The following is a 25,862-nucleotide window of genomic DNA, read 5'->3' on the forward strand; positions in this document are numbered from 1 at the left end:
TAAAGAATGCATAACACTTCTGGAAAGAACACAAAATGTTTGCACAGCTGTGCAACCTGATAGTGGAGTGGGGAAATAGCAACAAGCCACCCTGAAATGATTTCACATATATGATACAACTTAAGTGTCTAATACAATCATTACAAATATAAAAAACATTGAACACAACTGTTTAGGGTTGTCTTGTGACTTTTGAGTCCAGACACTCACTATATAAACCATCACATTGTTGCACAAACATCTACTCTTACTCCAACAAGCTTATATACATACTCAGATACTTTATCCTCTCCCACACCCTTTTTTTTCGGAAATTAAGAATTTACGGAGGTATGGAGGGTTCTAAGTTGGCCAATGCTTTCACAATGGTGGTGATGGTCCTTTTGGTTTTCGCGAGTATGGGAGCAGCACAAGTTGGAGCACCTGCACCAGCACCTGGACCAGTTGCCGGTGCTACATCGCTTTACGTTCCTGCTGCATTTGCAGCTGTTGCTGCTATCTTTGTCTGGCTCTTCTAGATAGTATCACACTATGTTTAGTTGTTATTGTGATTTCCTCGTCAGGGTTTTCACACAATAAATTTCTTGTTGTTTCCCTGTTTTCTAGTCATGTACTAGTTTGTAAGAGTATTAATATAATTTAGTATTCTGGCGCTGTTTACTTTCTTTAAAGGTGTAAAACAACATTAAGATTCATATATAGAAATCAGGTATTAGGTGTAGACATTATACTTGAACAATCAACTCTTACAGAAATAATCATATCATCGCCACCATAATTTGGAAGCTTCTTCTTCCTTCCCACTTGATAATCCTCGTCTCCGTTTATATAAAACCCTTACTGAAGATTTGTGGCCCTGTCTACGGAGAGGCTTAAACCCAAAGCCAATACGTTTAGATACCATAACATGTCCTCAATCATATGCAGAGGCAGAGGTTTCATATGCACTGCAGAGACCATGATACAGACCAAAAGGCCAGCAACTATAAAATTTATGACCAGGCTCAGGCAGGATTCACCGTTTTTCAGCTGACCACATCAAAACAAATTTGATGCTGATGATATTAAGAATATGCAGAAGCAGATGATGGTTTTGTTTCATAATTTAATAGTTAACTGGAAATCAAGAGAAGCATGCAAATCCAACTATTACATCATATGCATATAGTAATACTCTTTGCTGACTCGAATACTAGGTGCCTGATAATTGACTTATATAAAGAAGATTGACATTTGGCTCTACTAAAAAATGGTTAATATTGAACAAGCACATATGCTTCTGTAACTCCGCAGCAAGAGTCTACGGTACGTAATATGCTAAATCTCCAGCTAACATTAGCTTGCCTTCATCCTGCATTTCTGCAAAATTGAAGAATTAAGAGCTATTAGCACCTGATTTGCTCATAATTTATTTATTTTTTTAAAACTTCCAGGCAATATATCTGCGCTGGTAACTATTACCTCTAATAGGAGCATAATCTCTGCTCTCGAGTAATGTGCAGCTGCCTGGTTGTTGACAACCCCCTGAACATATCCAATAGATATGTGCTCCAAGTGCTGTGCATGCATATGCAAACAAGGCACAGAACAGAAACTTAAGATACCATACAACCAGTATATCCTCTGTAATTCAGGCTGCAGAAGCATGTCGTTCATGTGATAAATGACAGCAGCCAAAAAGGATATTGAGGAGAAGACAAACCTATCTGCTGAAATATCAGTGACATGCCGGACTTCAGGAGGATCATCTATTTCCATTGCTTCCGAGGCACTTACAAAATAAATATAATAGATAAAATATGTCAATCATGATACAGTTTATCTATGGAAACATTGTCACAAAAGAGCAAGGAACTAATCCAGTATTTGGCCTATTAAATGTTGGTATTTGTAGTGTTTTTTTTCTAAAAAAGGCCAAACATCTGATTAAATGCTGATAAAGATTATTATTTTTTGCTTATGCTGTTATTGCCATACTGTTACGGCTATAACCAAGAGCAGTGTTTGTGCAGTGTACATGCATGTCTGGTAATTACTAATCTCTAAGTTTATACAAAGCTTAAGGCAATAATATGTTTGGTTAATGACTTTCGTGAATCAGTTGTTCAAGCAATAGGTTCTGCCAACACGTTTAACAAAAAAGTCTCAGCAAAGCTTCAAAATGCTTTGAAGTTTTACATCGTTATTGTTGGGGAATTCAATGAGTTGAAAAGGTATCTAAAAGTTTAGGCTAAAAAGTCATAAGAATACCTGTGTTTTACCCTTTTTTGGCAAGACCTGCTGGGATATATGTTTACCAGACTTTCGCTATAAATATAAGTGCGGAGAGTAAAGTCTATAGACATTGGAAGTTGATTATGTTTTATTATGTTATTCACAAGGTCATATAACTATAAGTAACTAGCGTAAAAGCCCGTGCAAGGCACGGGCTCTGTACTATATAGCACAAACAGATTTTAAAAGTACAGGCAAGCAAAGTACAATTTCAACCAAGAATGACCAATTTGTCTATTCCCAAACAAAGCAAACCAGCCACATCTCAGGAAAAACTGCAATAAAAACAAGCCAACACACCTACTTCTCGTGCAATACCAGATTTGTCCATCTGATTAATAAAAAGGCCCCATCTGCCAATAAACATCAATACTATATTAATATTAATCTTCCACGCCCAACCAATACCAACGTTCAACACTAACCATAGCCTAACATGACTATTTGCACTGATCATATCTTCAACAACTATAAAGAAATCAATTTAGATAACATAATACAAGTTAGAAAGTAATTTGGGGACAAATGATTTTAATGAGAACAAAGGCCCAGACAACAGAGGCAAATAGTCTCAAAGTTAGAAAATTAACGAAGTGGCCATCATCAGTAGCACACAAAAATCCCAGAGCAAAATAAAACAAATACATCAAAGTTCAATTGATTCTAGAACTCGCACAACGAAAATTCAGGACAATAGAGTATTAAATGGAAATCATAACCAGGATTGTGAACACTTGCAAAATGTCCTCAAACAGGGGTTTCACCTTTTTCCTAATCCACTCTGTCCTTCAACAAGTCTATATATTAAATAAAACGCATCTAAATTTCTGATTTTTCACCGAAATCGAGAATATACGCAACAAAATATTGTCAGCCATAAACCTCCAAATGCAATTCGGGATGGTGATACCCAACACAAGATTAAGTGTCATTAAAAAATAATCCAAAAGAGTATAATCAATGAAAATATGCTAACACCCTCATCAAATAAAATCGCACGAACAAACACATAATTAATATAAAAGCTGACCTTTGGTGAGAAGCAAATATAAGTATGTCACAGGACTCACAATCGAAGGCCCTACCCACCAATTTTGCTCCGCAAACAGCGAATTTGGACTACGGAGACAAGCTGGGAGCACACGAAGATGAAATCGCTTGAATCATTCTGGCCAAACACGCACTACAGCCTGCAAGGATTTGTGTAATAGCTAATGGCAATTTTGAAATTCAAAGATACACGAAGATACACGAAGGTATATCTATAATATAAATTCACAAAATCATATAACTTCAGTTGAAGGGAAAATTTTCTTTCCATCAAATTTTGATGAGATTAAAATTGTTGAAGACACAATGAAGTCCCAAATTGTTTAGATATTGTAAAAACTAAATTCTACAATAGCACCATCAAAGATTGTACATATCTTCCAAATAAACCTATCCTCTAGATAATCAGGACAAATTTCTAAAAATAAGAAATTCCTTGTTTGATAAAGATCACAAATAGAAGAAATTCAGTCAAACAATACTATAGCTTTTATTATATTGGTCTCGTATTGTACTGGTCTCCACTTGCATGAACAGGTCCAGCAATTTGACACAAAATAATGTTCTAACAACACGAAGATTCATAATTTCATATATCATTTCTATCATTATTTGCTCACTCATATGCAATGAGCTTAACATGTGTCTTTTAGAAAAAAAGTATTTCCTGTATAAAATATATGTTCTGTATGACATGTAAAATCTATATGAAAAGATTGGAAAGAGTACCTTTAAACCTCTTTGAATATATGTATATATGTATATAGATGTGTTTGTCTGCATGATTAAGGTTTTTGGTTGTAGTCTAGTTATATATAGTCCGGCTATAGGAAATGAAAAGCTTATATGCAGGTGCATCATGAATGCATGCCTTCCGTCTTTTCTGCAGCAATAAAAAAGTTGTGAACACGAAAAAGAAACATGCCTCATTCTAGCTAAGAGCAAACCAGGACAAGTCTTTTCTAACCTGAACAGAGTTATGTCAATAATGTTGCTCCCACCAATATAACCCCATGTGTAAGTTGCAGATGAAGCAATGTCAATAATTTCCAATTGTCTTAAAGCCAACTTTTCGTTGCTTGGATTATACCCCTAGCCACATCTCAGGCTAATTACAAGAAGAAAAAGATGTTTAATCGCCTTACTTAGGTATTTTCTTTCCGATAAAACCTCATATAGAAACCTAGCCCAAATGGCTAGTGAAAAGTATAAATTTACAAGTTCAGAGTCATATTTTTTGAGTTGTCGCCGCCTGCTTTGGAAAGATAAGAGCTGGGACCTGTAGACAGCAAGTACATAGCAATTACATATGATTACACAACTGGAGGGGCCTCTTGATTAGTATAATAGCAAAACAGCTCACCCTCGATGTACATTTCTTCTACCACTGGCTTCCAAAGGCACACTTGGGCGTTTATGAACCAATGAGACACCTGGAATTATACTATTATTATCCCGTTCACCATGAAAATCACATAAATGATAAATCATAAAAAAGCACACAAGAGCTGAAAGTTCAACTTCCCTTCATGACAATAAAATATTCTTTAGTAACAACACGCACTAAACACCTTACAAAAAAGAAAAAACAGGCACTCAACTTACATATCAACATATACAAGGTATAAAGGATACCAATTAGTACCTCCGCATCTGTTTGGAGCCTGTCCTTTTTGCAGAAAACATAAGGAATTTGACCAAAACTCAACAACAAAAGGAAAATAAAGCACATAAATCCACTTAGACACCTGGAATTATACTATTATTATCCCGTTCACCATGAAAATCACATAAATGATAAATCATAAAAAAGCACACAAGAGCTGAGAGTTCAACTTCCCTTCATGACAATAAAATATTCTTTAGTAACAACACGCACTCAACACCTTACAAAAAAGAAAAAACAGGCACTCAACTTACATATCAACATATACAAGGTGTAAAGGAAACCAGTTAGTACCTCCGCATCTGTTTGGAGCCTGTCCTTTTTGCAGAAAACATAAGGAATATGACCAAAACTCAACAACAAAAGGAAAATAAAGCAGCCTGCATGTGACCCTTTACAGTATTTTTGTTTGTAATTAACAATGAAGCTCCAATAGGGCTTTAAATGTTGCTGCTTTCAAAAGTTTTGTAAGAAAAAAACTTAACCTTTTTAGGTGAGAGCCATGAGATTGATAAAGGGTCTTCAATGGCTGTTCTTTGATTTTCCTTTATGAGTTCTGTACTTCTTTAGCTTTGGGGTCATAGATTTTATAGGACTCCTCCCCAGTAGTAAGTTTTATCCTAAACGTAACTAATGCATCTTCTTTTTTTCTTTTTTTGCATGCTTCTATTTTTAACAGTTCTTGCTCAGACCTTTATGTGATCTTGTTCCAGGGTAATTTAGGACATTTGGTGTTTTGTGTTTTGGCATAGGAGATGGAGTATAACAGTGGATATATCGACGGAGGATATGGAGCCTTTACATTCAAGGTACTTGTAATTGTTCTTTGTTTAAATATATCTGATGCCTGAGTCCTAAAGATGAGGATGTCTTTTAATGAAATTGATTTTGCTAAACTATCACTAAATTCCTGCGAATGCAACTTGTCTAAAGGCTAAATCTTCATGAAATTGTGCAGGACCTATATTTATTTGCGCTAATTGCAATTATTTACTCATAGACCATAGAAGTCGATAAGTAATTTACCAATATGAGATTTTAGGCTTAGAGCACAAAGTATAATTAGCTATGCATTTGAATAGTTTAATTAATCCCGTATGATCAGTTACTAACCCATATGATTGCCCATTGCCTTTTGTTCACTTTCCATCACACTTATATTTGTTACAGATTAATCCAAATAGAACATTTGAACTCCTATCTGACCCTAAATGTTGTTTTCAGTAGATGGTGATTAATATTTAATACTGACTACTACATGCAAAATGTTCTGTTTTTCACATTATTGTCATTATTGACAACAATCTAGTTTGACCTTAGTCCATGCCATTAATCTAATTTTATTTGGAGTCTTCGTAACAGAATCTACAATTAAAAAGTTCAAGTGTCAAAAAAGATATTAATATATATAGGAAAATTGATACTCAGTTCCTCACCTTGTAGATGTCGAAACGAAGTGTGATTTTCACATCGCAGACTACAGAGTACGCAAAGACAAAAAAGGATGGCATTGTGCACAACTAACCTGAAGTTAAAGGGAGAAGGTCAGCTTCAAATTTATATGAATGCGATATAAGCTTCTGCTCAAGTGCAAAACCACTACTTATAAAATATTTTTCAAATAAGCTCTTGAGATATAAGATACAAAAATCTTGTTAGCAATGCTCTTTGAGAGCTCTAGATGAAGAAGAAAAATGTTGTGGCCACAAGTTCTCTGGTCTCTGTAAATACCTGAATTACAAAACGAGCATAGTTCAGAAGGAATGCTACGATTGTATGGAATCTGTAGAACAGCAGAGACAAGAATTTATACGGCAGCAGCAAAACGAGTCCGGCAGGCTGCAGCAGCAGCAGAATAGCATAAGTAGTCTAGAACTCCACGATTCTGTACTTAATAGTAGATTAATTTATAAGTTCATAATGTTAGTATAAAGTGCAACAGGAAATGCTAGCCTACAAAGTTAAAAAATAATAATATACCTTAATTGAATGAAATCATTTAAATATGAAGCAACATAAATAAACTGACCTCAACAGTCCTCAACTTTTCTTACCATGTGTAGATGGGGAAGGAAACAAATTGCGAGTAGTTTTTCACCAGATTCTGAATCTTGGTTGGTTCCGTGTATTCATACTTGTGATCCGACTGCGAAGATAACAATTTAGTTAGTTGCATACTGAAAATTTTTTATAATAGCAGACAGCTTTGGCGCCTTAACGGAAGCAGCACACTCAAAGAAGGTACAACTCACAGGTGGCGCATTACTATTTCCAAGCACAATATATAAAACATTACAGTACTTTTACAAAATTGGTGTAATTAGTCGTGCTTTCGACCCATGCTAAGACTCAAGGGAAAAATGTGAGTAAAATACCCTTAAATAAAGTGTGATTTGGGTTCCCCGACGCAGCATTTTCTCAGGATCCGTTTCTTCCTTAATCATGTATTTACTACTTTCTGCTGCTGCTTCCCAAATGTACTGCTTATCGGACTTTGGGCTCTTAGCGGAAACAACTACCTAATTACACAGAAATTTAAACTATCAATTAGTAAACAACTGAAAGACATATTGAAATTCTAATTTCATATATGAACAGGACTCTGTTTTCACCTTCTCGGAGACCAAAAATGCTGAGTAGAACCCAAGACCAAATTGACCAATCAAAGCATTATCGGCTCCAACATCCTTACTTTCCTATAAGAAGAAAAAATAAATAGACTGTAAAGACTGAGCTGGAGTTCTTAACAGCCGATATTTATTTGACTTATAATTACCTTGAGAGCAGCTAAGAATTTTGAAGTACCACTCTGAGCAATAGTTCCCAAACAATCTATAAGCAGTAGTACCATAACCACTCTGAGCTAAGAATTTTGAAGTACCAGTCGGAGCAATAGTTCCCAAACAATCTATAAGCTCTTCTTGGTCATGCCAATACCAGTGTCTATACAGCAATTAAAATCCGTATAACCTAACAACTCATACGGAACAAATAAATATGCGGCCAAAGCCTAGAGCAATGAATTAGCTTACGTGATAGTGATGGTCCCATTGTCGGGGTCAGGGCCTGAATTCTGAAACCACAAACCTGCAGAATCAAGCATTTTATATTCTAATAAACATTCTTATCCCAAAATCTTTCAATGCAGTCACAATAACATCTTCGTAAGTCCCATCTGCAGAAAGTAAAAAACTAAGTACTACAATTCTATAAACATAGTGGGAAACCATATTGCTAAAAAAATATAACTGCACATTTACCATACCCCAAAATCCAGGCTCAGATGAACACCCTCTTGATTCTTTTCTCTCTTCCCGCCCGTTGATTAACCATATGTTTTGGACTGATCAACTCGCAGTGCGTAAACCTCCCTTTGGTATTGTCATTCCACTATTGGAGTTATCGGATACACCACTCATCAACACTGAGGGAGAGACTACGCTCCCAAACATATAAAACACAAAAAAAACTCATCGGCGCCAAAGATACATTCATCAACTATACTGAGAAATTGATAAACTTTGAGCCCTCACCTTCTGTAACTCATGTTTTTCTACGATTGAATTCTTGGCAGCCAAATCAAGTTGTCTGCACACCTTTGATTGTCTCTCTGCCCAATTCTTTTTCAGGCGGCCATTTATTCGGACCGTTACGATTATAGTAATACGGAACATTGGCATTTCTTTAATTACATACTCCCTCCGTCCCATTTTATGTGACCCTTATTCCTTTTTGGGACGTCCCAAAAAGAATGAACCTACAATACTTACTATTTTTGAACACTACTTTTCACTATTACACCCACTACTTTCTTCCACTATCTCTTTTCTATAATAATATAAACACTATTACACCCACTATCTTTCTCCACTATCTCAAATCTATTATTAAATATTGGTAGGTCCCACCACTTTACCCACTTTTCAACTAAACTTACTACATTTTTCTTAATCTCCGTGAAAGTCAAACCAGCTCACTCTTTTTGGGACGGAGGGAGTAATATTTAGGGATAAGCTGGTAATTTCACGCACCTTTTTTTAGCTCTTTTTGCCCCTTGTCGCCATATAATATATAGAAGTAGATGGGTTAATAATCTAAGTGAGTCATTCAAGTGGACTTAATGTATCTAGTTGGTCACTTAACTCAAAACGGTATCAAACAAGTCATTTAAGTCGGTAATATGTACATCTAAATAATTTTTCCAAACATGACTTAACAACAGGTGATGACGTGTCATTAATAATCTGATGTGGCACATCATTAATAGAAATTTTGCCATGTATGTATCTTTCAGCAAGAAAAATCTTAATATATAATAAAATTATGCTTGAAGATTGAAATCTAAACACACCCATGTTTGGCAGACCCAGACAAAGAAAATATATGCAGGCTAATTGATTGCCAGAAACTCTCCTCGGAAGCTTGCACTCGCGCCGCTCAAAATGAGAGAATTCCACCGAGAATCAGAACTAAAACATACTCATTGTAACACAGGACACATTAAATAAAAATTTCATTAATAACTTGGTCCATCTTTGCAGCTTCAGAAGGGATAACTGAACAATCTGCATTTCAGATGTTCACATGTTACAAAAATATAATCACAATAAAAAAAGGTATATCTTTTTACTCCAAAGTGAAGTTAACTAAGTCGGACTTAACTTTTCATGAACAATTATGTATGACAAAACATTGCTAATTCTGTATAATGATCAAATGGCCACTTAAAGCCTGCAAATTCTTAACTTCTCGCTTAACATCCTCAACAACAATAGGTTGGACCATTTGCCAGAAAATAAAAGATCTTCTTTATATGTGATGGTATTAGATTTTTGGTGCTATTTTCTATGCACGACGAAGTTGTTTTTGTGCAGAAAAAGGCCAAATCCATTCCAGTACTTTACAAGTTACTGGTCGATATATGCAAGCTAGCCTAATTGAATCTTTTTACGACTAACAAGTAGTAAAAGAATTGATATATTTTAACTGCATAATTTCAAATATTCACAATCTCATGCATGGAAGAAACAATGCTAGGGATGAATCACAGCCTTTAAGATCAGAATTCTTAACAATGAGGATTACGTCCATTTATGGAGGATAGTAAGACTAACAAGTTAAAACCATTATAGCCATAAAACAAGTTAACAACTATTTTATAAATATAAGTTCAGACCATTCATCACAGGCAACAAAGTCGTTCATATAGGTTCAAAAGATAACTATTCTTTCTCAAGACTATGGCTAACTAGTCCTCTTGAAGACTAACAGGAAGCCTCCTTCTCACAGTCAGCTTATGTCTTCGTTAAATATAGTTCCCTTCTTGTTCATCATCTGCATCACTATGTTCGGCTCTATAGACAATATCTTCTTCAGTGGCTTCCATCTGCGCAGTCTTGTTACTCCTCCATGATACATTAGCTTTTATTTTAGGTTTGTATGCTCTCTTTGGCTTGTTGTTTGACTCTTCACCTTGTTGTCCTTCCTCCTGAACTGCTTTTCCCCTATCATCGTTGGTTTCTTTAGCTGGACCTTTAGGATTAGGACACCTATTCTTTCTATGTCCAGCATCCCCACATAAACTACAATGTATAACCCTCCTCCCATCAAACCTTTGAACCTCAAATCCCACTTGACTTGCTGTCACCTGACTTGACCTAGTCCTGTTTCCCCCTTCCCAGTCCTCCCTCCTTCGCAATTTTTTTGGCCTACCCCTGAGCTTCTTTGGAATGTCAGGGGGTAGAAGTGGTTGATTTGATTCAAATTCCCAAAACTCCTCACCTTTGGGTGCTTCTATAGGGTAGTTGTATGACTGTAAATACTTTTCTCTTGTATAGTAGTCAGAAACAAAGGCTGTAGGTTGTTGTCTGCTACTATGAATGGCTGAAACTGCATGTGGGCAAGGAATACCAGTCAGTTGAAACACTCTACAATCACATGTTCTGTTAACAAGGTTGTTATTTAGACAATGCAAACAATAAGTTAGATTGTAGAAGGGGGGGGTTGAATACAATCTACAAAAATTTGAACAACTTTTGCACAACAGATTATATTCAAACTACAAGAGAATATAAAAGCTAAAACAGAAATTTAAAGAACAAGGATCTTAAAAATTTCAGGTGGATTGTTTGATCCACCTGAGAGATTTTTATATCAAGAACCTTCCAAGTAAAAATACTTGGCTGCTTACAAAAGAATGAAGAGCAGAAACTTACAATTTCTTGCTAACTTTCTCTAGTGCTTTGCTCTTCAGTTCTTGGTGTTTGGATACTTTGAAATGTAAATTACAAAGTGAATATATACTACTACAAACAAAACTAGTCTGTAAAGTATTTTCCTACTCACTTTCTAGCTAGTACAAATATAGAATTTCTTGGACTTGATACTGCATTTGGCAGCTTGAAATTCTTGTTGCTTTGCCAGAAATGGTAGGCTTCGAGGTTGTAACATCCCAGTCCCACATCGAGGAGTGTGTGGACTTTAGTTCAGTTTATAAGCATAAATACTACTACCAATTGCACCAACAAATCATGATCTTTTGGGGGCCTGTGGTGGGCTTGTGGATTACCCAAGTTGTTGCAGTTGGGCCAGTATATTTGGGCTTATTTTCGAAATCGGAATTCGGGACTTGACCCGATTTTCGAAAAAGATTCGGGATTTGACCCGGGTTGTCACATATGGTATTCAGAGCAGGCTCTCGAAAGCTTGATTCGTCAAGTTGCCAGAGGTGGGGACACGAAGGCTGGTGGTATTATCCTGCAATGGACAGAGATCCGGAGGCGGGGACACGAAGCCAGCCGGTATTATCCCACAATGGCTAGAGAGTTTCGATCTGGGCCTATGGGCTATCCGTTTCGGCCTGACGAGGACGTCAGGAATTTAAGTGGGGGAGTTTGTAACACCCCAGTCCCACATCGAGGAGTGTGTGGACTTTAGTTCAGTTTATAAGCATAAATACTACTACCAATTGCACCAACAAATCATGATCTTTTGGGGGCCTGTGGTGGGCTTGTGGATTACCCAAGTTGTTGCAGTTGGGCCAGTATATTTGGGCTTATTTTCGGAATCGGAATTCGGGACTTGACCCGATTTTCGAAAAAGATTCGGGATTTGACCCGGGTTGTTTCAGAGGTTCTCAATATTTGACTAAACTCCTTTTGGTTTAGCTTCCAAAGCTGGTGCAGCATCTGTCACATCAACCCATGTGAACTTTGTCTTTTACCTGACTTGTAGCTGTCAATTGCTGATAATCAATTGCTAATATTATCAATTGATAATACCCTGAAATAGCAATTGATAGTCTTCTTTGAGTTATGGGATAATGATAATGTTGATATAGCGGTTGATAATCTTTCTTCCAAATAGCCATTGATACTTTAAAATTACCGATCGATCTTCACTTCACTTGGATAGATTACATGACTTCTCATATTTACGATTATGTCACCCTATCTAAACATCCATTGATAGATCAACTGCTAATCTAAAAGTACACATTATTTTTACATCAACTGCTAAAATACTCCAGCTTTGTTACAGTACCTCATCATCCGTTGATGGGTCAATCTGATCAATTGATACTGCCTTAACATGCCATCAATTGATCAGCTACATGCAATTTTATTTTAAGTAAGAATAAAATACTTTGTATCATCAAGCATCACATATTCCTAACAATCTCCCCCTATTTATATCTGTAGGAATTTCAGATATAAATTTGAGGTGCTTGATGATTACAAAACACACAATAAAGAAAACAAATATCTTTGCATTTAAGAAAAGAATTTTAATTGCTAAAAGATAAGAGTTTTACAAGGATTGGATTTTTGCTCCTCTAGACTGAGCAGATATTCATTGTTTCCTTTTCTTCTGTCTGGACAATTTCTTGTTTATCTCCCTCTCTAGATCTTCAATGAACTTGGCCTCTTCTGTGATCTTAGAATTGAGTTTGTTCTGCATTGCCCTCAAGATGTCTACATCAGCATTTCTAGCATGATCCTTTAATCTGAAAAATCTCTTAATGCCTTGATCATCTCTAAAAGTCATCAGTCTTGAGGGATGATTGTGAATGCAGCTACCAATATCAGGAAGGGACAATCTTAAGGGGAGATCAGAAGGTTCATTCCATTTCTTCCTTATATCTTCAATTCTTTTAAGAATTTCACTTCTGATTCCCTGTGAATATGAGGTTCTATTGTCCAGCTTCAAGTACACTGTCTTCAAATCATTGTAGTCTTGATCTAAGATCCTTTCTAGTGGCCAAGCAATTCTTGCCTGAGATGAGTAGTGGAATTCCAACCTTTCTGCAAGCTTCTTAGTCCTTGTCAAGGCCTTTACACTTAGCAGTTCATTCAGATACAGATTGATTGGGGGCTGTTCACTGATATGAAATGCATAAGCATAAGTAGATTTAGGGACCTTGACAATCTCTGGCACAGGAGGGATAACCACTTCTCTTGAGGGAGACTTAACTTGAATAGGTCCAACTGGATCATGCATTTTAGGATTTCCTCCTTTCTTTTTGATGTTGCTATGCACATGCTTGGCTTTGCCTCCAGTTTTACTTTTCTTTGGCCTCAGAGAATCTGCTAGCTCATCCTCTTTAGTCACAAAGATTTTTGGGAAATTCATGGATGAGATGTCAAACTCTACAGGCTCTTCTTTTAGCTCTTCTGGATTTATGAAGGGTTCTGATTGAGCAGTAGAAACAGGGGGTGGATCTTGTATTCGAGACTTAACTTTTTCTTCTTCATGTACCACAGTTAGGTTTGGTACATTTTTCTTCACACCAGCCCTAGTCTTCTTTCTAGCCTTCTTTCCATATTCTTCTTGGCTTCATCCAGAATTTGTTGCTGAATAGCAATGTTGGACTCAGCAGCCAAATCACCAACTTCTTCACCAAGCTCTTGCAGCAATTCTGCAGCAAATCTTTCAATGTCTGCATCTTCTGTAAGTCTAAATATAAAGACAACCCTATCTGTTACATAGGGATGATAACTCAACAATAGAACAGGACAAGTAAATAACACTACGCCTGCACCGGAATCGGAAGATACGAAGACAAAGGTTGAAGAAGCCATCTACAGTCTTGAAGGAATAAGTTCACTGGAAGAAGTTCATTAATATGTTCATGCCTCAGTGAAGAATAAAGATTGAAGTATTCAAGATTGTGGAAGCAATGAAGATGTTGTCCAAGTACTCGAAAGATTTCAGTGCAACCCCTGAAGCAAGATATTTTTATATATCTTGGTTGGTTAATTACAATCAACAAACTGAAGCATAAACTAACCCGGAACCGACTGATCAATGTTTGCTGACAAAGACGGTACAATGTTTAACTTCAGTGTTAGTCGCTTGTGAACCAGACCAGTGCACTAAGCGTCAGCACGTACGGAGCTTTGCAAAGTATTTATCGATCGAAGAATTGATCCAGTCATATCAAGTCATTTGTTCCAAAGCCAAGTCAAGCCAAATGCCAGCTATGTCAAAGCTTACTGCTCAAATGCCATATGTCAAAGCTTCCACAGAAAGCCATATCAGGAAGTGACATTTTATATATGTGTGCACTTATATATTTGTATATGTACAAATATAATTATATATGTATATATGTATATTTAATTAAATATAATATATATAATATATATGTATATATGTTTTTAAACATATGTATATGTATATTTATATGTATATATATTTAAATAAATATATATGTATATAGTATATGTATTTATATTTTACATAAACATTTATATATTTAAGTGTATATATATATTATATTATGTGCATAAATATGTGTATATTTATATCTATAGATAATCATATATATATATATATATATCCCTATATATATTTATATTTATATTTACATATAATTTTATGTATATTATATATATTTAAATATATGAGAATATATTTAAATATATGTATATATATATTACTATATGTTTATATAAATATTATTTATATACATTTATATATATATCTTTATTTATACATATATTTATATAATATTATGAATATAATATAATATAAATATATGGATGGAGCAAATTCAAGTCAATCTCAGTCAAAGGAGTGATAACAAGGGAAGCATTACAATGGTGGAGCAAGTTCATATTTGCCTTAGAATTTCTCTAAGTCACCAAGTACCTCTTGTACACTCTGTGGCGCAACATTTGACCAAGGCGCAAGGTTTGACCCGGGCGCAACATTTGACCAAGGCGCAAGGTTTGACCCGGGCGCAACATTTGACCCAGGCGCAAGGTTTGACCTTGGCTCAACATTTGACCGGTCAAATGTTGCTCCTCTACCAACAACTCTTGGCACAAACTCCTTGTAACTTAGAATAATTTCTAAGTCACAAACTCTACAAGGGAAGCACTATATTGGAACAACATTTGACCGGTCAAATGTTGCTCCTCTAACCAACAACTCAAGTCACAAACTCCTTGTAACTTCGAATAATTTCTAAGTCACAAACTCTACAAGGGAAGCACTATATTGGAACAACATTTGACCTGGTCAAATGTTGCTCCTCTAATCAACAGCTGTGGCGCAACTTTGTTTTGGAGTTAGATTTATTTTGGATATCTGAATCCGTCCAGGACGAACTCAATCCGTCCAGGACGAACTCGTTAACCATGGTTAGTTTATGAAAGCCTATAAATATGTGATTGTGGTTCTCACAATTCACATCATCCTTCGGGATGGATGGCCAAGTGCTATGCACAAACTCTCTCAAATATACACACACCCTAGCCTAGTTTTGTACCGTAAATATTTGTAGTGGATAGGGCTTGTAATATTTAGAGGAGTGGTCATTGTAGCCAACCTTCGGGTTTGGATTTATAGCACCCTTCGAGGTATTTATCAATATACAGATATACCTTGGAAAATATTATGTGTTGGTTTAATATTTTCCTATCCTCAGAAACCGACCCAATAAATATCCGGAACACGAAACCCATTACAGGACTGCAATTTATTTATCCGCAAGATTCGAAAGAATTTTAAATTGTAGTAAGTATCGTATTCAACCCCCCCTTCTACGATACTTTGGACCTAACAATTGGTATCAGAGCAGGCTGATTGATATACAAATCAGGATCCTTATCGTACGGAAAATCAAGAACCTAGCTTTTGATATTCGATTAGGGGAAATGTTCTTCCGGTTTGTGTTGCTGAATTTGTCCGTAGGCCTAAGCAAGGATTATCTGTCGGATACTGAACTTTGGACCGGGACTTATAAATTTATACTTTAAATTTTAAAAAGTTTATTTTATAAATTTGACTTAATTTATTTTAAACTTATTAATTGAGTTTATTATGAATTAATTAAATTTATCTTATAAACTTAATTAAATTTACTTTATAAACTTTACTATATTCATTTAATAAATTTGCTTAAATTTATTTCAGACTTGTAAAGTTTACTCTTAGACTTTATCAAGTTTATCATAAATTTTTATAAATTTATTATTTAAATTTGTATAGTTTATGATTTAAATTTAAGTTAAAATATAAAATATAAATTTAAGAGGATTTAACTGATTATGGATATAAGTTCAAGTTCAAGGGTTCAATTTCGTGTGTTCTGGAAGTTATGATTTAATTGGAGACGAGACACTTGAATATTTTCAAAAATTAAATTTATCTAATAAATTTTAATATATTTACTAAATGAATTTGAAATAAATTTATTCTAAACTTATTCAGTTTATTATGAATTTATTTGAATTTATTTTTTTAAATATAATTAAATTTACTTTATAGATTTAACTAAGTTTATTTTATATTTTATTTTCTTTCATTTTTTAAAACTTATTTCTAAATTTATTTTCTTTATAATTTAAACTTAGTTTAAGTAATCAAGTGTCCCGTAACCTTTTTAATTATTCTACTCCAAGACAAATCAGATTGACATTTAGTTGAGACAGATGAGGCTGACAGATTACAAGACAAACACCGGGCTTTCAAATACCAGATTCTCAGAACCGGTAATGGAAGTACATTGATGACCCAATCCAATTGATTACTCAAAGGATTATTAGAAGCAGTTTTCTATGTTCGACAAAGCTGATTGTGATCCAAAGAAGATTCTATTGAAGACTGATTGGACACTACTGACAGTGAATTTTGAAGAAGGTACTCCAGGCCTTGATCTGAGAAATTACTCCGACTTGATTATCAGATCACCAGATCAGGATGGGAATTTGCTACATCTACAATGAAGCATCTTTCCAGGGCTCGGAATGTCAACTTTGAATGGCACCACTGGTAGTAGGAAAAGAGAAGTTTTTACTGACGAATCTTCAAGGGATTTCAATCTAACTCAGTGATTCAGGGATATACAATTACTCGGTGAATTATACCAATGCTAAATCTATTTGGAATCAGCTGAACCAAAGATAGAGAACTGTGGAGGTTTAAGGATATAATTATCGAGTTATTACCCACCAAATCAGTTTCGTGCATTTATGTCAGAACCTTAGGAATGAACAGAAGAGTTTGTAACTCCTGAATTTGAGGAAGCTCAAGTCGACGAAAGTTAACACTTTTGAAGAATGTCAGGACAGAACTTCAAGGATTAGCATAACACTGTCCGAGAGGTTTAGTCATGTCAGATTCAGATGGAATCCATTGGTTTCAAGTGGAGACTTTTCGGGGTTCAGTTCGACAGGTTGTTTGAAAACTGAGTTGGTCAGCGCACACAATATTGATAAGTATCTTTAGCAAAGAAGGGTTGCTATATATATTTGAAGCCTCGACAAACAAGGATGATAGGGCTTGTCTGAAATTCAAGTGGATGTTTTGAAAGAAACATCACAACAAGTTCTTATGCTATTTTAGGAAAGGTGTGAGATGGATCAATTGCTGATGAGAAGGATGACTTTGGTTATCTGGCTATCCAAGCATTCTCTGAAGATGATTCACTTTGCACATCTCAGGTATGAATTCTTTCTAACTTTGCAATACTTATTTCATTATATTCAAAGCATGTTATAAATCTCTGAGTAGAATGTTTTAACACACAAGCACAAGCATGATAGCATCACAATAGATAATGTTAAACTAGTATGCTAGATCACTTCTCTAGTAACTAGGTTTGATGATAATCTTGTGCATGTGTCTTTAGCAGATTCTTAACATGTGTATGAATATTTAGGATTTGATTATTTGCAATGGTGAGATTAGAAGCTTTCCTTTGGAAAACAACTCTTAGTTTTAGGGGTTATGATCCTAGCATGTATAACTTTGCTAAAACACTTACTTTCAGATTTCCTAGTACAACTAGATTGCTTATTTATCTGAATTGTTTGTTAAGGAATTTGTTTGTTCTATGATGGAATGTCTACCTTGTGTCAGTAGAACTTTTAGAACTTCATGTTAGATCTAAAACTGACTTAGGTAATAGAGATAGTATAATGCCATATAACAACATATTGGAATCAGATCCTTATGCTCTTAGAAGATTATTGAATATATGTAATTCTACTTTATACCTGTTGCACTTGTGTTAATTGGTTTAAGTAGAGAGTACTGAATCTTCTGAATTGCATAACTGCCTGTCTTGCTCTTGTCTTATCTTTGATTGTTTGCCATGTGTATTCAACATCATGTCTGCTTATTTTCATGTCATGAATGCATGTCTTTGTACTTGCATTGATTTTAGAAAAGCATGTTTGAGAATCACATTAGGGCAATGTCTAAATAAGAATTAGCATGTTAAGGTTGCTTCTGTTGTTACCACTGTTAAAGAAAAATCTCTAATCCATCCGGACCCAGTTATGATTGGGGACCATAGAACTCTTTCCATTTGTGATTGCAGGTTACATATATTCCATATGATTTTTGGTGCACTCTGTTTGCTGAGTAGCTGAAATCATATGAATCACAAAAAGTACCCTGTTAGCAAATGTGATCATGTGAGCAGTTCCGTCAATAATCTTTGGAAGATGACAACAAAGATTCTCTTACGGAACATGCTCCTTTTATGAAATGTCATCATGGAAGTATATCTTTCTTGGAAGAGTCAAAGCACACAAATTCTGAGTATCAGACTGTTCTCTGACAAGGACATTATGTCAGTTCATGGAATAGTGCTTTATCTCAAATCAGGAAAGATGTGAATCTGCTCGTAGCTAATATGGAACTTCAACTGAAGATGGAGTGAGCTATTTCGATAGTAAAGCTTCATCGGATGAGTGTTAGCTATGGAACATGAAGCTCTCACACTTGTATGTCAAAACAAGGAGCTCTTTTTATTCGTAAGAAGAGAATTGGTGAGAGGACTACCTCATCTGGGATTCTATATGGATGAAGCTTATGAGGTATGTTAATAGGGAAGTCGAAGGAGCATCACAAAGAAGCAAAGATATGATCAACATTACTGAGCCGCTTCAGATGATACATATGGATTTCTACGGATCAGTTAATGTTATATCTACAACAAAACCAGATATCTTTTTGTGATGATCGTTGACTACTCTAGAGTCTTTTGTGTTGTTCATATGTGTTCGAAGGACAAGATGTCACAAATGAAGGTTGATCAAGATGAACCCTAATCATTGATAAATCCAGAAAGACACCATTCTTTCCAGTGGCCAATCTGAAGCAAACACTAACTCTTGGTATGTGTTTGGAGGAAAATGCCTCTTTGCAAGTCTTGCATTTGAAGATCAAAGAATACTTTCCTCGGCTACTCAATGGAGTCTACAGTCTACAGGGTGATTATGATTGATCAATAGAAGGTGATTGTAAGTCTGGACAGGACATTGAACGACACTTTGCTCCAAGCTGTTAAAGGTGATAGTATTAGTTTAATAATGATTCAGATCCAAGCAGAATCTCTTTGCAAGGATAAGGATTATTAAGGAGATCCCAGCAACAGCTTAGGGGGAGCATTTGGTGGATCCACTAGTCAAACTCAACACCACATTGAAGATGAACAAGACATATCAAGAACGTATCTGCTTAGACAAAGGGTTTGAGTGTATATCATTCCCGGATTCTAGTTCTTAAATGTTCCTAATGGTGAAGTGAAGACTAGGAGAGCTATTGTGAAAGGATGTTGTTTCTTTGGGTTTCAATCTGAAGTGAAACTTGAGGAAGATTCAGAAGCTCTTAAAGGGATCCAAATTGAATGATTGCACAACAATATGATCTCAATCAAGTTGTAAAGCAGATTGTGCGGATTCTGATACCCTGACCTAAAGACAATTCAGTACTTAGTACTTGTCGGGTATTCATATTCCAACTGGATAGTTTTGGCTCTGTTACGAGGGACAAGCCAATTTGGTTGCTTAGAGTTACTACAAAGGAGAAGGTTATGAAGATGATGGAAACAGAATCTTCAAGTTCAGGACTCTACATCTTAGGGGACTCAACGACCTTCATGATTAAACTAAAGCACCATTGACGAGACGTTGGTTCAGGATATTATAGTGAGCTAGAAGATAAAGCTTCATACAACATTTCAAGGACTTTGCAGTTGCAGATCCAACGGAATTTGTATATCTTTTTCCTCATAAGCTCTCTATGAGTTACTCTCCAAGACCTGATGATCGTCATGAACATGGTATGACTTCTGACTAGCATATTATTTTAAATATCTGTTTGCTAGAGTCATATTTGGTATCCAAATTATTACCTCTCATGATACAAGGCACACACAATACAACTATCTGTGCTGTGATACCATGATTATATTATATGTGGAGTAACGTCACTTGTGCAAGATAAATGCTAAGTGAATGCAGATTAGTGATATGATGAGTTTGTTAGAAAGTTGCAATTCCTTATGGCCTACTAGTTAGCCTAAAGAATGATGGCAATAAAAGGAAGTCAAGGATCTTTTGAATATGCGCATTTTGGAAGATTCTAGACCTGCCAAGACTTATGCCAACAACCACTGGACTTGATCAGTACAAGAAAGATACATCAACTGAAATGTCAAGTCTCAGAGGTATTCAACTTATCACTTTACTTAACTGCAAGTAGATCACATACTATATTTTACATAAGGTATTACTTCTTTCATGAGCATGTCTATCGTATTTCTTAAATGAATTCATGAGTATTAAATTGTCTATACATAGGACTTGTGAATTTATTTAAAATCCAGTACCTCGTGCTTTTTGCTATTATATGTGATTGCCATGATTATTGCTTTGCATGCTTAGATGGTGATTATTCAGTTTTAGCATGAGTGTTTGTTATTTCAATTATTTAAATTGTGTTGCATGACAATTAAGTGACTTATTTGTTCATGATTTAAATGATTAGGGATGACATGAAGCATGACTTAATTATTTTATTTTTCTTGATCTATACCTCTTCAACAATTGGTATCTAGTAGAGAAGTTTGTCATAATCTGGTCGTGATATTTCTGTATTTGTGAACATACTTAGGATTATTTCTAGGTTGAATTCATTTTTATAGGTATAAAATCTGAAGCATGACTTATTTGTTACTAGACTTGTGACTTGTATCAGTAATTGGTATGTGGTTGAAATCTAGTTAGAATTTGGTCATGATATACTAGTATTTGTGGAGTTACTTAGATTCTCTCTAGGCTGAATCCATTTATATTAGTGTATATACTTGAAGCATAACTATTTGTGTTGGATATTTGATGATTTATTAATTGATATTTTATTTCATGTCTAACTGCATATAGTTGTGATACTTTTAGTGTTAGTGATATTTTGCATGCTTATATATAGATCACTAATATTAATTGTTAATATTTTTCTGCGAGGAGTTGTGTGAGTACACTTGTGTTTAATGATTATCTGTATAAGACTCGTGAACTTTTCTTCAACTTTTCCCTCGGGCTTGCGAATATCTTTGTATGATTGTCATGATTTTAGTTGTTATATGCTGATCTGATAATTATATGATATTGCATAAGTAATTATTATTTTATCTTAGTTAAATTGTGATCCATGACAATTATATGCCTATTTGTTTCATGATTGACTTTGATAGAATAATAGAAGCATGATTAATTCATCTGTGAAATATTTGATTGGTATCTTTTCTTGATGCTTTATTGATGTTTTATTTGTGAATTGATTGTGATGTATTAGCACTGGTGAAATATTGTTGCATATTTCTTAAAACCACTAGTGCTAATATATTTTAGGTGTTTAATATTCTGAGTACAAGGGAGACAACAAAATCTTCATTCTGTCTCATATTTATGTTCTGGAGTGGTGAGTTTCTTTAAAGAAATTTCCTTATCAATTGATTTTAACAATTGGTATCCACTACTCTATTTCATAAATATTTCTTAGAATATTTTGCATCTATACATGTAGCGTCATAGGACGAGACATTGATTATCTTGTATTTGTGTACTTGGTGATCTTTGTCACTTGCAGCGTCTGTTTTGACGATGTGTTAGTATGAGGCCTTTTCACTAATTATTGTGGCGAGTGCTTTACACACTATAGCGCATAAATTTTCTTTTTCCCTTTTTTTAAAATTGTAGTGAGAAACAGGAGTCTGTGTCTTTTCAAAGACAACTTCATTTAAACTTTTTATGCATAGATTCAGACTCTCGTACTCAAATCAGTTTTTAAAGGAAAATTTCGATTCTTTCATCAGTTGTGATTGTCATTCTTTATGAAAATCATTTTACAGTCACAACTGATTCATTTTTCTCAAAAGATTAAATGCAATTGCTTTCATTCAAAATCATAGATTTTTCTAAAGTGCATTTATATCTCATTCTGTTCTTCGGAACTTAATCAGCCTCTTGGCTTTCCAAGATAGTCATAAGGTTGAAAACCAACAATCTTTATCCCAGACTATAAAACCAAATTCAGAACACATCCCAACTTTCCCCCTGGAGTGATAAGGAACTTATTAGACTAGAGGTCAATGAGGGAGAAACTGTACTCGTTGCAGCAAATAAGGATGTGAGGGATAGTGTACCCACAGCTCTACCTCTCAAGGAGAAAAGGTGTTTTCAAAATTGAGGTAACTGTTGCTCATCTGTATTCTCTCAAAAGAATATAGAGCTGAAAAGGCAATAAAACAGTCTCTGGAATCATTCTCTCAACAGGATGACTCCATTGAAATTCGCTCGTCAGCCAGAGCATCTTGTATTGAGTCAAGCACATCATCAGTAATCACTCTGATGAAGAGCCTAAACAAAAATCTTATGGACACAATACAAGAGAGTGCACAGTAAGGTTAAAGGTTTTGTTCCAGAAGCAACTTCTTCATTTACCATTTTACGGTAGATAAGATGGTTGATGCCTTTACAGGTGTAAGGAGGAAACGAGGATCTCAATTGCCAAATCTTCAGGATTCTCGTCTCCCTCCCCAGATAAGAACAGATCTGGATCCAATCGGAATAGATTTCCTATTTATAGGAGATCGGCAACTCTCTGACTATGAGTCAATTTATTGATGAGTCAGTTGAGGATCGGGGATTTGCGAAACCCCATTGCACCGCCAGTGACCTCTCTTGAAGGGGCTATGGTGATTTTCTCATGCAGGTACAGAAGACCATACTTTGAGTGCTGAGAGAAACACTGTGAGCCAAACACTGAGAGTTAAACACTTGGTGAGATTCTGAGAAGAACCAGTGAGATATTAGAATGAGAAATATGTGAGCATAAGTGAGTGCAAACACATAGGATTTTGAGAAGAGTGAAACACTTGTGAGGTACATATAATAATAATTGGTATTGAAAGCTCACAAGTTGTTGAAAGAATTGACGGAAGCAACTACGGTTCATTCCATTTCATGGTGTGAACTTATGGTTGATGATTCTCATGAATCAAGTGTCTTCATAGACATTGAGGAGGACTTAGGCCTTTGCCATAATTAAGCCTTTGTCTAACCTCCTAGAGCAAACAACTCTGGATCCTTAATTGTATAAGCCACTTAGTGGTTGGCAACTTGTGGACCATGATTCGGATTTATCTGTTGAGTCTGCAGGGACTGGGAATTACGAACTCCCATTGCACCACCGGTGACCCCCTTTAAGGGTGGCTAAGGTGATTTTCTTGCAGGTACTCAGCATTTTGGAAGCTCAGTATTTGTGTGGAGGGATACACTTACAGAACTCGTGAGTGACACCCTTACCCAAAAACCGAGAGAAAATTGAGCGTTGAGTGATACACCTGCAGAACATTTTAGTGAGACACCTACTAATTACCAAATTTATACCTAAAGACAAAGTGGATGTTGTTACTGGAATGTTAGTTTTATTCATTACTTTTCCGTTTGGAACCTATTCTTTCAGCATAGGGACCAACCCAATCAAAGTAAACCCTCTTCTGAACTCTTTCTTCGACCCCAGCTTTAGCGTTGTTTAGTTCTCTATGGGGAGATTATCTTTTGGTACAGGAAGTATTGTACACGTTCCTTGACCTATTTGATACCACATATCCTCGGAGGATTCCACAACTAAGGGGGAGAATATATGAAAGGGGGAGAATATATGAAAGAGGGAAGAAAAAGTAAGTTCGCTTTCTTCTGCTGTCTACAACTAAGGGGGAGTAAACTACTCTTTAGCTGTGTACTACTGAGGGGGAGATTCTTCTTTCAACTAAGAAGGAGGATTGATCTTTCATCTAAGGGGAGACAACTACTTATCACTAAGGGGAACCTGATCAAGGTAACGGGAGGAGAAGTATAAGGTGATACAATTATTCTTCAGTAAGTGGTAGAAAGGAACTTATTCATTACCACTGAAGAATTCAATGAAGCTGCTGATTGTTCTTTGCATAATGGAATGTTTTGAATTCTCTTCAAGACAGACTATGAGGATTATCTGGGAGGAAAGCAAGAACCAGAGAAATAAAGGTGATATGCACATCTGTTATTTCTATTCATGAAATCTGGAAATGTATTATATGATCCAGAAACTTTGTAGCATTATTTACTAGTCCAGGACTTTACTTTTTCTAGTGTTAGTTGAGTTATCCTCCAGAGGATTTGCTTGTTATGATTAACAAACAAATAGGGGGAGATTGTAAGTCTAAATATAAAGACAACCCTATCTGTTACATAGGGATGATAACTCAACAATAGAACAGGACAAGTAAATAACACTACGCCTGCACCGGAATCGGAAGATACGAAGACAAAGGTTGAAGAAGCCATCTACAGTCTTGAAGGAATAAGTTCACTGGAAGAAGTTCATTAATATGTTCATGCCTCAGTGAAGAATAAAGATTGAAGTATTCAAGATTGTGGAAGCAATGAAGATGTTGTTCAAGTACTCGAAAGATTTCAGTGCAACCCCTGAAGCAAGATATTTTTATATATCTTGGTTGGTTAATTACAATCAACAAACTGAAGCATAAACTAACCCGGAACCGACTGATCAATGTTTGCTGACAAAGACGGTACAATGTTTAACTTCAGTGTTAGTCGCTTGTGAACCAGACCAGTGCACTAAGCGTCAGCACGTACGGAGCTTTGCAAAGTATTTATCGATCGAAGAATTGATCCAGTCATATCAAGTCATTTGTTCCAAAGCCAAGTCAAGCCAAATGCCAGCTATGTCAAAGCTTACTGCTCAAATGCCATATGTCAAAGCTTCCACAGAAAGCCATATCAGGAAGTGACATTTTATATATGTGTGCACTTATATATTTGTATATGTACAAATATAATTATATATGTATATATGTATATTTAATTAAATATAATATATATAATATATATGTATATATGTTTTTAAACATATGTATATGTATATTTATATGTATATATATTTAAATAAATATATATGTATATAGTATATGTATTTATATTTTACATAAACATTTATATATTTAAGTGTATATATATATTATATTATGTGCATAAATATGTGTATATTTATATCTATAGATAATCAT

The 25,862-nt window shown here is 35.3% G+C and overlaps 1 protein-coding gene and 1 pseudogene across 1 annotated transcript in view; both read right to left on the reverse strand.

Annotated features, from left to right (window-relative positions):
• Positions 1-314: 314 nt before the first annotated feature.
• The window catches only part of LOC108206440 (DNA replication licensing factor MCM3-like), a 61,118-nt gene continuing 35,570 nt past the window's right edge, over positions 315-25,862 (reverse strand). Inside the window, exons 6-7 of the mRNA XM_064086538.1 lie at positions 1,462-1,771; positions 315-1,359 (exon numbers count right to left, since the gene is read on the reverse strand). Coding sequence (XP_063942608.1) covers positions 1,336-1,359; positions 1,462-1,771 — 334 coding nt within the window. The 3' untranslated portion in view covers positions 315-1,335. The remainder of the gene's footprint in view (positions 1,360-1,461; positions 1,772-25,862) is intronic.
• On the reverse strand, positions 6,668-8,670 carry LOC135150108 (heat shock protein 90-5, chloroplastic-like; annotated as a pseudogene).

The sequence above is a fragment of the Daucus carota genome, chromosome 2 (assembly GCF_001625215.2).
Source record: "Daucus carota subsp. sativus chromosome 2, DH1 v3.0, whole genome shotgun sequence".
In the NCBI taxonomy this organism is placed as follows: domain Eukaryota; kingdom Viridiplantae; phylum Streptophyta; class Magnoliopsida; order Apiales; family Apiaceae; genus Daucus; species Daucus carota.